This window comes from Anabas testudineus, chromosome 23 (assembly GCF_900324465.2).
Source record: "Anabas testudineus chromosome 23, fAnaTes1.2, whole genome shotgun sequence".
NCBI classification, from domain to species: domain Eukaryota; kingdom Metazoa; phylum Chordata; class Actinopteri; order Anabantiformes; family Anabantidae; genus Anabas; species Anabas testudineus.
Window position 1 is genome coordinate 2,817,598 of NC_046631.1, and position 12,729 is coordinate 2,830,326.

At 42.5% G+C, this 12,729-nt stretch overlaps 3 protein-coding genes across 6 annotated transcripts; 2 read left to right on the forward strand and 1 right to left on the reverse strand.

Moving 5' to 3' along the window:
- The first annotated feature begins 265 nt into the window (after positions 1-265).
- si:ch211-214j24.10 (uncharacterized protein LOC558894 homolog) lies at positions 266-3,932 on the forward strand. The gene is made up of 4 exons (XM_026363027.1): positions 266-411; positions 1,959-2,759; positions 2,879-2,911; positions 3,100-3,932. Exons 1-4 carry the CDS (start codon positions 396-398, stop codon positions 3,147-3,149), a joined length of 900 nt encoding a protein of 299 aa, XP_026218812.1. The 5' UTR covers positions 266-395; the 3' UTR covers positions 3,150-3,932.
- osgep (O-sialoglycoprotein endopeptidase) lies at positions 2,678-9,498 on the reverse strand. Of its 4 annotated transcripts, none has more exons than XM_026363030.1 (13): positions 9,364-9,486; positions 8,403-8,530; positions 8,185-8,304; positions 7,000-7,175; positions 6,792-6,887; positions 6,645-6,694; positions 6,443-6,521; positions 6,237-6,302; positions 5,992-6,082; positions 5,411-5,486; positions 5,166-5,264; positions 4,877-4,961; positions 2,678-2,764 (listed from the first exon to the last, which is right to left on the reverse strand). In XM_026363030.1, the coding sequence occupies exons 2-12, from the start codon at positions 8,515-8,517 to the stop codon at positions 4,922-4,924; spliced, it is 1,008 nt and encodes a 335-aa protein (XP_026218815.1). In that variant the 5' UTR covers positions 8,518-8,530; positions 9,364-9,486; the 3' UTR covers positions 2,678-2,764; positions 4,877-4,921. The 4 variants fall into 4 exon arrangements, with proteins under 4 accessions (XP_026218815.1, XP_026218816.1, XP_026218814.1 ...); XM_026363031.1 differs by lacking the exon at positions 2,678-2,764 and adding an exon at positions 3,836-4,562; XM_026363029.1 differs by lacking the exon at positions 2,678-2,764 and having other exon boundaries at positions 3,836-4,961; positions 9,439-9,498.
- A 212-nt stretch (positions 9,499-9,710) lies between these two features.
- On the forward strand, positions 9,711-12,681 carry apex1 (APEX nuclease (multifunctional DNA repair enzyme) 1). The gene is made up of 5 exons (XM_026363113.1): positions 9,711-9,801; positions 10,715-10,846; positions 11,005-11,168; positions 11,269-11,461; positions 11,605-12,681. The coding sequence occupies exons 2-5, from the start codon at positions 10,786-10,788 to the stop codon at positions 12,138-12,140; spliced, it is 954 nt and encodes a 317-aa protein (XP_026218898.1). The 5' UTR covers positions 9,711-9,801; positions 10,715-10,785; the 3' UTR covers positions 12,141-12,681.
- Positions 12,682-12,729: the final 48 nt, after the last annotated feature.

Sequence of the window (12,729 nt, forward strand, 5' to 3'; positions counted from 1 at the left end):
ACTACCTCTTCTCCCACCCCGTACAGAGGGAGGAGGAACTGTACAGATTGATAAACTAGGTGTTAGACGCGTTTGCATAATAACTAACACAATAATTTGTGAATCTTTCATTATTAATCTGCAAAACTCTAGAGACTCTACATAACACATGCACATGCACAGCTCACTGGTACCACGCGGTTCTCACATGGGTTATTTTTTATAACACGATTTAAATGAGTCCCTCCAAGTTTCCCGCCGGACTGCTTATCTGCTGGGACTTCCTGTCCCACCCGCATTTTCGTGTCGCTTCCGGGTGGCCAGTCAAGACACATTCAGCGAGCCGACGTTATCTGAACGCTGTAAACAAAAGTTACTTAACGGTTTCGCTTCAGCGACACATTAAGCGAAAAGAAATGCATATCAAAACAGGTAAGTTTATATAACTTTTTAACGAATGGGACCGAAATTTCTTACTTTCAGAGGGGATTTTGCTGCCTTACCACGGCATTAGCATTGATGCTAGTGGTGATAGCAGCCTGTTCGCCGTTTTGAATGGAGGTTACGAAACTTTGACTTCGGCTAACACGCTAGCTAGCTGTTAACTTGTCGAAACGGTCAGATTAACCATTATGTCGACGACAACTGTTCTTGTTGAAATATTAACGAAATTGACCACGCTGTAATGACAAATTGATGAATCCGTCGAGTTTAATTCTACGCGCCATGGCGCGGCTAATTAAAGTTTGCTAAAACCGGCGGTAGCACACAGTTAGCTTTTGCTACCTCATTAGCTGCCAGCACCGCATAACTTGACTACCGCTAGCTACATGAATCCTAGCACGTTGTTCTTTTCGAAGACGCACCAATAAAGACGATTTACAGTTTTAGTCAGACCACGCATTGTGTACAGTCGGTGGAAATTTCTGACACGGGCAGTGAGATGGTCTTCTTGACCCATTTTTAGTGTGGCGCTCTGGGCCGACGGTGCCTGTAAACGTTACCTAATCGTGTTGAGTGTTGGACGGAGAATGAAATGCACAATGTTGTAGCCTGTGGTCGGTGAACTGTACTGAGATTTTACAAAAGGAATCTCGATATGACAAAGTAGAACTAGGCTTCCAAATAATGGGCATTTTGACTATATTTATTTATTACTGATGTATTCTATAAACTAGTAAGAGAAATATTCAGGCTGTGAGCTTGGGAGGGGCTGGTGTCATGTCTTGATGTTTGTTTTGCTCAAGTACTTTGAAAACATGTTTGTAAATCCTACATTGATGATAGGAGAAGAAGGAAATGCTCGGTTAAGACGCTGATCAGATCATTGTTTTAGGATTACAACAAGAAAGGTCCACAAAATGTTTTTAATTCTGTCAGTAGAACAGCTGACTCAACTGACCATACAGTGCAGTCCCTTGAACTTGTGTCATCAACAAGATATATTTGCTTCTTTAACGTTTTTTCAACTTAAGTCGTCTAGTCACAAAATTTGAATAATTTCTCCTTAGTCACTTTGGAGGCTTTCTCATTTATTGTAATTTCACAACAAGAATTAACTGAAACGTTGGGTAGATCATGACAAAGGGTGGTGGAGCTTAGCAGAGAATGGAGAGGAGGAGCTGGGTGAAACCAAGCAGATTGAATTAAATGCTAGCTCTAGTAGCATATTGTATATTTGAGTCAGGGGTGTTCCAGCCTGGTTCTCAAGGGCCACTGTCCTGCTGTTTTTTTTTCAACTATCCCTGCCCTACCTACTGCTGATTAGCTAGATCACGTGTCTTCACTCAATCAGAAGCTGTTAGTGATTGGATGGTTGGAAAACAGTGGCCCTCGAGGACAAGGGATGCCCATTTCTGGTTTAAGGCTTGTTCTGAATGTCAAGTAGATAAGTCATAAAAGTGGAATTTGTTTGTTTGAATGTTTAGTATTGTTACAACAAGAGGTATGTAACTAAAATGTGAACACCTTTCTTGCAGGTACATGGGAAGCCAGCAACACTGTGTGTGAGTCAGATAGCCTGTGTGACCCAGCCGTAGTCCTTGTTTCAGCCACCAACGCAGAGCCACACATTCGCAATCGTCGCCTGTCTCCTGGTTCAGGAAACTGTGGAGGTGGTGGGGGTGGAGGCTGCATCTCTGGAAGTGGCCAGCAGCACCGACAGCTTTCACCTGAGGCCGAGCTGATTGGACCCGGTCACACACATGGTTTGAGCTTCCGCAGGGAAAAAGAACGCAAGAGTCAGCAACACAAAGGGCGCAGCCTCCGCAGGGAAAGTCAGAAGGGGGTCAGCCGAGTTGGTGAGCGTCCACAAAAGCTTAACCAAAAGGAGAGGTGGGTGGAGGACAGTCTGTCGCTGCTCAAGCCCCCGCCTGCCTTCCCAGTGCAGGACAGCCCAGCCAAGCTGCAGCCTGCTGTCAGCTACGCCTCCAAAGTGAAGGCGGGAGCGGGAAGTGGGGGGCTGGATGAGGACCGGCCCGCCATTGGCATGCTGCTACAAAACCAGTGGGGCCTCAGTTTCATCAGCGAGGCGAGGCCGGTCACAGAGGGCTCCAGCCCTAGCCCCACCGCCAGCGCCCTCCCAACTCAGCACACAGACGCTAAACAGTCGCCAGACCTCCTGACCAACACAGTTCTCATAATCCAGCCCCCTGAAGAAACGCCCATTTCAGTCGCTACCTCCGTCAGCCCCACCACACGGCCAGAGGACGACGAGAGCAACGGGAAGCTGTTGCTTAGCTGTCGCCATCTAGTGGAGGCTTTCAACTATCACAATAGAGGTGAGCTACAAGGAGAGCAATAATAAGAGCAATGAAGACAGAGCATGGCTACAAAACTTGTCTGAAATTCATAATGTCAGTGTGCTGCCCCTAACAGTGACTTCTCTTTCTCTCTACAGAATGGAATGCTATCTGCAACAGACAGAAAAAAGGTGAGTGATTTTAGTGACCGTTTTAACTGTAGCTAATTACCCATTGTTCTGTCCCATTGGTGTCCAAAAAGTCTTACCAACTTAAGTTTAGCTTGTTCAGTTTTCTACTGTGTTGTCCCACATTGTCCATCCTACCTGGTATTACTTTACTGGTCTCTCTTGTGACATTTTGCTCTCTGACTTTCCAGATCCTAAAAGGGTGGTCTGGTACAAGGGCACCCAGGAGCACCCAGCCTAGCAGTGTGAGAAGCCCAAAGTATATCTAAACACAGATACAACACACACCTACATGCACATGAAAACACGTAATGTTGGACAACTTTGAGTCCCGTTCACACACACTGCACTCAGGATGATGTCTTCACGCAAAGCCACACTGAGACACTTTGGACTAACTCCTTTCAGATCTTACAGCAATGGACTTTAACGCCTTACAGAAAGCCTGCCTTAATTAGACCTGTTCTCAACGCCTCTCATTACCATTTTAGCTTGTATGTGTAGAGCTGGTCTTGTGTTTTTGTTCTTTTAATCTGAGGAGCTGTAATTTAATTGTTTTTCCCCCTTTTTGAAAGCTGCAGTTTTATCAAACTTTTTTTCTGTCCTCTGTAAAGCGAGTGGTCAATCAAGCACTTTGTTAAAAAAAAAAAAAAAAAACAATCCCTGCGTGCGAGAAACCCTCACCAGAGTGATTTATCCCCCCCACCCCACCCTAGAGTAGAAGCAGAAGAATGTCTTGTACCTGCTTGAGTTTTATGGTTCATGTGTGCAGAGGACGCCTGTATACGTGTCTTCAGTTTACAGAAGGGTGTAATCAGCCACGGTAGAGTCCACCCTTTATCTTTATCAGATCTTAATGCTGTGTTCTTTGTTTTTATTTGGTTCCCTGGGTGAATGTTATTCATGAGGCATCTCACCACGTTCATGTTGATTTTTGAGAAGAATTTATTGAATAGAAAATTTACACTGGAGAAAGGAGAAATGTAAGTGAACAGTATTGCTTAATAAAAATGATTAAACTTGACACGTTTCTTTGTCCAGGTAAATTTCTGATTGCACTGTCAACAGTTAGGCATTACACGTAAGTGAACAAACAGGACCCAGCCTGTAAATTACAATGCCAAATTCTTTATAGGAAAAGGGCTGTACTAAGATGAGGGTCGGACTTTGAAAACTATTTAAAGGGTAAGTTTGTATTTATTTTTTATTTTTTTTTTTATGCCTTAAAACAATCACTGCAATAGGTTTTATTTGCTGTGCATACATCACCATGCAGAAATACATTCAGATGGATTTAATCCCTGTTAACAGGAAAACTGCAGCAACAAAACCTATTTCTGCACCTGATTGTTTTAGGACGTACTTGAAAAATGTGAAATGTCCTTTAACGGTTCTCTCCTTTAATTCTTTTAGTGAAATATATTTGATGTAAAACATGGAACTATCTGAAGTTCAAAAGGTTTTGTCAAATATCTGACAGTGTTATTGACAGTCTATTCGGGTGTGCAGGACGTGGTCCACCCAGGGAAAGCTCTACTGACAGACGCGTGTACCAGTGTGTGGTTTACCTGCATACTTTGTACGTCAATGCAAGACGACACTAAACTCCTCACTACTGCTGTATCAGCAGCGCTGATGGAAGGCTGGTGATATTCTGTCAACAAATCACGAGAAGTTTTTAAATCAACTACAACTGTGTTTGTAGGAAATAAACCATCGGTTCAATTTTCTTGGGCACTGAGGACTAAAGTAACATAATTTAGATTTAGACAGGCCGTACTTGTTAGAATAATCACTTCATTGATGGTTTTGGCCTTTTCTTGTTATTTGCTGACAGTGTGACCAGTCTTCTGCTTTAAACATAAAAAAAAACGAGAGCAGAAAGAAACCTGGCTGTCTGTAAAGCAAACTGCTCAATTTGACAGAACCCTGAAATGTACCAGAGGCTGGGTGTATGACACAACAGACCTGCTGACACAGCTTATTTAGCACCAGGATGTCTCCGTCCATCTCTCAGTCTCTCCACGTCACCTCCACTTCATCTGTCCTGTACCTACAACACAAGGAAAGGTAACGCTCACTGAAAAGTACTGATTGTACTTTATACAGAAAACTGCATCCTACTTCATTAAGTGTAACAACACACTGTACTGATGGTGGTAAATGATTCACAAGCAACCAGTCCTGCTAGATACAGACAACTGAGAACAGGAAAGTGTAAATGGACAAAAAAAAGCTGTAGTAAAACAACATCTACCTTTGTGTGATCCATGAGTCCTCAAGCTGCGTCACCTGACCCGACCTGAACATCTCCCAGCCCGCTTGAGCTATCATCGCTCCGTTGTCTATGCAGAATCTGGCAGAAAATGCACAACGTGTTATCTGGACTGACGGACATCCCCACTTGTCCGCATAATGTATCAGAGTGGCTCAAGTTTCTGTTTTCTTCATGGATTCAAGTGTAAAGTGAACTCTTTAAATGTACATGACTGACTGGTTTACCGTTCATCTGTAGCAAACAGCTTGGCTCCTCGCTCATCACACATCACCCCCATCATCTCTTGCAGACGCAGGTTACCTGCAGACACAACAAAAGGCTCGATATGCCACACACACACACACACAGGTCAAACCTTCTCTCTGGTTTCAGTGGTGACAGATGAAGGTTGGTCTGGACAACATGGCAATAAATACAATTAACATGAGACTTCCACTTCAATCCACCATTCGCCCAGCCTTCCCTCTCTTTGCTCCACTCCACCACACTCTGCACAACACTTCAGGTAGTCTCCATTATGAGAATACTATAAATAAGAACCTCTGAAATGGACTAATAAAGTAATCAAGCTGAAATGATTGAAGCGCTCTGATTGGTTAGAAGGGTGAGTCTCACTCAAAAACTAAAAGTCAATATCTCTGTGCTGCTGGCAGTGCTGTTTAATGAGTGTGGATTACAAGAAGCATTGACAGCACCTCTCCACATTAAGTGGCACATATCTCTAGTGAACCTCTAAAGTGACCTGTGGTCATACACTCGGTTAGTAGTTAGGACAGAGAAAGGCATCCACTTGTGATGTACTTACAGCCAACACCCCCGACAATGAGGACTTCTTGGGAGCCACAGTGAGCCATGGCCCTCTCTGTGATCTCCACCAGCATAGAAAACACTGTCTCCTGCATGGAGGGAGACATCAGTGCAGGACAATACTGAATACAGTACAGTAACCACATGCTTCATGCACAGTTTCAAAGAGCCTTTAGATCTTTTTAACTTCCTGAGCTCTACAGGTTTAACACGGAGGGGAGTACAACAATAACTGGCTCTGACCTGCAAGGAGAAACACAGGTCCTCTGCAGTACACTGGCCACAGCTCAGCATCTTATGAGCAGCTTCCTGTGGCAGTTAACAGGATTAATAGATCAGCAGCAGTCAACAAGTGCATCAGCAATTATGAGTTTGAGCAACTATATCAAATCCAAAAATAAAAGAAGATGAAGGAATTCATTTGACTGATCTTTATTATAAACACACACCTCAATGTAAGATAAAATCCCAGAAAATGAGACATCCATTCCTTTAACTGTATAAGGCAGCTCCACATAGTGAGTCCCTCTAAGAGAACGGGAGAGAAGCAAAGTTAAGCAATGCAAATTTTAAAACATTTCTTTTCATTAACATATTGCCCAGTGAAGCTGCTGAATACTTAAATGTATTTGCAAATGTCCCACCACTCACTTCTTGGCCATCTGCTCTATGTTGTAGCCTGGACTGGGGTCATTGGAGATCTAGATAAACAGTTTCACATTTATGATCAGTATTAACGCATCCTCTCAGACTTTCAAAGGCAACCAGCTGCTGTAGTGAAACAAAAACGACACCAACCTTAATCACTCTGGCAAATCTATCCAAACAGTTGCCAACAGCAATGTCAATGGTCTCCCCAAATATTCTGTACCGCCGCTCTGAGTATGCAATAACCTGCACAGGAAATGGACCAAAGCCCAAGGCTGTATCTAAATAAATTACTTACTAAATGACTTAGTGTATATCATGCCACAGTTCTAGCTGAGAGCTGCATAGAGACACCAACCTGTGTGTTCCCACCACTAACGTAAAGCACAGTGGGGTTGTTGGCTTTGGTTATGAGTCGGCCCATCTCGATGTGCCCGATACAGTGGTTGACACCCAGTAGCGGCTTCCCCCAGAGCTGTGCCACTGTCCGGGCTACAAGAGCCACCGTCACCAGAGGGGCACCCATTCCAGGACCTGACAGAAAAAAAATGAGAAAGAGAATGTGTGCATGTAATTAATTTCCGCTATTGGTCGCTGCTGTTTTGTGTTTTGCGTTCTGTTTTTGTCTTCAGACGTCTGTCTGCACTTTTTCTTTGTGTTCTTGCACTATTTGCACTAGGTTGCACAGGATGCACTTTATGTGTTTTGCTAGGACAACTTAGCAGTCCTCAGCTCCATGTTTGTCTTGTTGCCGTTTTATGTAGCACCATGGTTCTGGAGAAACGTTGTCTGATTTCACTATGTACTGCTTCAGCTATATGTGGTTGGAATGACAATAAAGCTTCTTGACTTGACTTGACTTATAGTCTGATTCACCAGTGTCTATTAATGTCTGCTTATAGAAACTACTTTCTCTGATGAAATACTGATTCTGATAGTAAACATAGCTACATTTATGTTTTTTAAAAATTATAGCTGGTGAAAATGTTACATGGTTCATCATTAATCAGGTTTTTAAGGTAGAGTGGAGTCTCCCAGATCTGATCAGACAAAATTAAGCTCTGTGGACAGAAGCACTAAAGTGACAAAGACGAGGCAACACTGACGCATAGTGATGGCAGCATCCTGCTATGTGGCGAATATCAGTACATGAAAACCTTCCACAAATGATGGAATGATTTTAGTTTGTCTTTGTAAATAAATTTGAAAGCATGTTTCCACTGTCATTATGATGAACGAGTGTAGGTTAAGAAAATGCTTTTTTGAAATCTACATCATTATTGCAATGCGCAGAGTGCAGAAATGTTTCAACAAATTATGGTATGGAAGTATTAGTATTATAAGTTTTGCCTTCATACATGCACAGGTAACGTCTTACAAAATACTGAGGTTAAGTTGTTAACAATAACACAGTCTCACATTTAACTTTATAATTTTAAATCATTCTAATCTCAATGGAATCACAAAAAGGTTGGATCCTGATGTATAAAGACACATAAAATGTAATTTAAATGTAATGCTGATTCAGTCAGCATCATGTCACCTTTGGTGTATGCTACACAGTCAATGTCTGCAGGCTTCAGCCCTGCTTGCTCCAGCGCCTCCTTCAGGACAGTCAGTATGACAGCACGGTGGTGTCTGGCTGTGTCACTCGGCATGAAACCTGGTGGGACAGTTACATGCAGTCCACTTCACATGTGAGATTGTTAAAGTGATGGATCACTGCTTAAGCGCACTGATTTTAGCAGAAATCTGACTTGCCTTGACCAGGAGGTGTGATGTAGGTCCGTCTAGGGTTGGAAAGCACTTCTCCATCCCTGATTATTCCAATCCCGATCTTATTGGCACTGCCTTCAAACCCAATTACTACAGTCATGGCAGCTGAACAGCTAGTTTTAAGAAAGGGGAAAGCAACATGCAGTGAAGATGAATTCATTCTGTCTTTGTAGCAACAATATCCATTTTAAAAGGTATTTACCCTTTCATTACTTCTCATCTCTTAGAAACCCATTCTTACCAAGAAGGAAAAGTCGACTGAGAGATAGCATGGTATGCTAAACTATAGGATGTTGTCACTGCATATTGACCTGCAGATACAACTGTGGGTCATCAGCATGATAAGATAAACTATTGTAACAGAAATGTTTATAAATGTTTATCTTCAACAAAGATATTTTGAACAAGCTTCAACACCTCGCAGCAGCAAGGTGACAGCCTGGTAAGTTGATTAAATGTGATGAGCCAGTTATGTGTGGCCCCAAAGTGACTGAACACAAAAAACTAAAGAGAGAGAGAATGGCTAAGAACCATTTAGTGGACTTTTCTGAAGTGGCCGCGCAAAACTATATTCATCATTAACACTACATCATATTCGTTTATTCCTGGTATAGAAGAATAAAGCCTTAAAATGTGACTCTTCCGAAGGAAGTGCTTTTTGGTGAATTATCAACGTTTAAGTAAATTGAGTATTTGTATTTAATAAGATTTTGTTTAATAATTTAGTTGCCAACAGGTGTAACTTTTAGAGTAAAGCTTGAAAAAATACGCCACAGTGAGGTATATATTCAACCAACATAACAGATAGACAAAAAATAAAGCATCCTGTAAAACCGATATCCTGCTAACTATGTAGCTGCTATGCTAGCAATGACAAACATTGTCTCCTACAGCTTATATTAATACAACACATATTATATTTATACATTGAATAAAACATGCATACCTGGTGCGTCACTTTTCTAGTAGTTTACATTAACCCGAGTTAATAACAGTTAAAATTTGAACCTAACAATTTTACCTCGTTTAACTTTTGCAACCCAACTACTTAACCAGAAGCTCGGAGGACCCAAACAATGACAGCTATGAATTTCGCCTCATCAAAAATCATGGTCTTACTTACTTTTTACCTCAGCAGATTTCTAATATACAGTGATGTGCGTCAAACCAGCTAATCATTCTTATTTTTGTTAATTTTTTTACTGGAGAACAACAAAAGGACATTCTGTAGTTGTTGTTTTTTCGCATTCATATATTTATGCAGGCACTAACTACAGCAAGCACGTGGTCAGAGGTCCTCGCTCTGTTGTGTGCAGGGAGTTGTGGGGGGAGTGACAGGGAAGCGCCGCTTGTCTGCTCTTTGCGTCCTGTTGTGAAAGTGCAAGTAAGATCATTTGCATGTCTTTTACCTAAAACGCAATTGATTGACAAGAAATCGCGAACTTTATTTAGCCGCATTTGCATCAGTTGGCGAATCAAAGAAGTTGTGGAGGAACTTAGGTTAGCTGGTTGGTCATTTTCCATTGATTCTCCGTGCGGGCCATCTGCTGCTTGCTGTGTGCTCTTTGTCACAGAGGACACGCTAGCACTAGCATAGCCTATTAGCTACTAAACCTCCTGTTTAACACGGAATAACTGTAAAAGACAAATAAAAGCGTTTGTAGTTTGTTTATGTTTTCTAAACCCATGATTGTAGTCTTGCATGCAGTGGATCACATATTCATATTTAGCATAAAGCGTGCTTGGTTATATCCTCCCCCACAGCAACGACTAGCATCAAAATAAACGCTCTCATCGTGCTTCCGCAATCTCTATTTAAGCCTTTGAAAATTCACCTTTGCGAGGTTGGCGACGGCTCAACACATGCATACAGATCAAAATGAAACACGCAAGGTTATGCACATAAAACTAAACGTGCATTGTTGTAACTGCATCGTGGTTTCTCCAACTTCCGATAGGCCGAGGCTGATCTGCTCTTTGATTATCAAAGAAGTTTTTACTTTAGAAAGCAAGTGAAGACACAACTGGAGGAGAAAATTATACGTGATCAATAAGCAGAAACTTTTTACACATATTTGTTGGTTGACTGAAAATCATTGAGTTTGTTGACTCTGTAACTGAATTTATATGCAACTTTTTATTTCATCAATATATTTTCTCTATAAAATGCCCATTGTAATTCCTTTGACTGTACATGCCTTGACTTTAAGTTGTAAATATTTTGGAATTGGTTGTGTCAAAGTTGATGCATCACAGTAGATGAGCACATGACTTAATCTCCTCGTCTGTTTTTCCAGCGGCACGTGTGTTGTTGTGTGTGCGTGTTGTGTGTCTGCGAGGTGTGTTTGCAGCCAGAGCGAGTTCAAGCATGAAGAGAGGCAAGAAGGCCGCAGAGGCAGCTGCAGATGGGGAAAATGACTCTGGATCTGGTTAGTACAGCAGGCTTGTGTTTCATTTTTACCGAATGCATTTCCTATCATCCTTTTTACCAACTAATATACAGTAGCTTCAGCAAATATTCAGGCAACTTCACTTTTGCATAGTTTGTGTTGCAGATTTGATTTTATGTCTATGTCTTACTGAACAGCCACTGCAAAGAAAGCAAAGAAGGCTAAGGAGCCAGAAGCCCCAATATTGTACGATGATCCTCCTGACAAAATGACTAGCAAAGACGGCCGCAGTGCCAACATGAAGATCACTTCCTGGAACGTCGATGGACTGAGGGCCTGGGTGAAAAAGAAAGGCCTGGATGTGAGTTTGCCCAGAAATACCTGATTTAGTTGCCAGGTTTATAAAGTTACAAGACAAAGTTGTAAAGTTGTTTTTGTGGTTATGTGCTCTTCTTTCCCAGTGGGTGCGTGAGGAGGCTCCAGATGTTTTGTGTCTGCAAGAGACCAAGTGTTCAGAGAAAGCCTTACCCGCTGAGATCACCTCAATGCCCGAATACCCTCACAAGTACTGGGCTGTGTCAGATGACAAGGAGGGTTACAGTGGGGTGGCTATGCTCTGCAAAACTGAACCCCTCAAAGTCACTTATGGCATTGGTGAGTAGTGTTGTAATAAGCTGTAGCTGTATCATTTAAAAGTATTTCAATTTAACACAAGGTCTGCATAGCATTCATTGTCTGTAAATTCTTGAACCTGCATTGGTGGTAAGAAATTACAAATGAACGTCCTCCTCCCTCAGGTAAAGAGGAGCATGACAAAGAGGGCCGAGTCATCACTGCAGAGTTCCCCAACTTCTACTTGGTGACCGCCTATGTGCCAAATTCAGGCAGAGGGCTTGTGCGCCTAGATTACCGCAAAACCTGGGATGTAGACTTCCAGGCATACCTCAGCGAGCTTGACATGCAGAAGCCCTTGGTACTGTGCGGCGATCTCAACGTCGCACACCAGGAGATCGACCTGAAAAACCCCAAGGGGAACAAGAAGAACGCAGGCTTCACCCAAGAGGAGCGTGAGGGCTTCAGCCAGCTGCTGGCATCTGGTTTCGTCGACAGCTTTCGCGAGCTCTACCCCGAGCAGGCCAATGCCTACACCTTCTGGACCTACATGATGAACGCCCGGGCAAAGAACGTGGGCTGGAGGCTCGATTACTTTTTGCTGTCATCTTCTCTACTGCCAGGCCTGTGCGACAACAAGATCCGCAACAAGGCGATGGGAAGCGACCACTGCCCCATCACTCTGCACATAGCAAGTGTAGGCCCCTGTGAGGTCAGCTGAGGTACTGCTTCGTCTAGCCTCCACTGTGTTCTTAATACTTCCATTCCAACGTAGCTCAACCTATCATGTGAGTTCTGTTACCATGAAACAACGGCTACTGTACGTGGGCACTGAAGTTTTTCACGAATAGAGTACTGCGCGGTCTCACTCATTCTGTTGATTCAGCAGTACCATGGTTGTCTTGTGCTTTTATCTTTTTCCACATGAAAGCTTCATAAAATTACTCAGACAAAGTCCACCATAAGGTCTTCTTCCTGTAATTGAAGTCTGTCAAACCCAGTGATATATACCTGAATTCTAACCCTAACACTAAATGCTAAAAGATGTCTGAAGCTGATTTAATGACGTATGAGCAGCTGTGATGGTGTGGCTCCTCTGTGTACTACTGCTGATCCCACACAAGTCTATGTTTTGTTACTGTTTGAAATTAAGCTACTGTACATGTATCCTTTTGTAGCACAAAATGTTTTGTAAACCAGTGTTACGTTTTCTGTTATAAAACTTGCCCAAAATCTCAATTAAAGACTGAATTTATGTAGAATTACCTTGTTTATGTGCTCATTTTGGGATCATTTGTCAGCCGCCTATG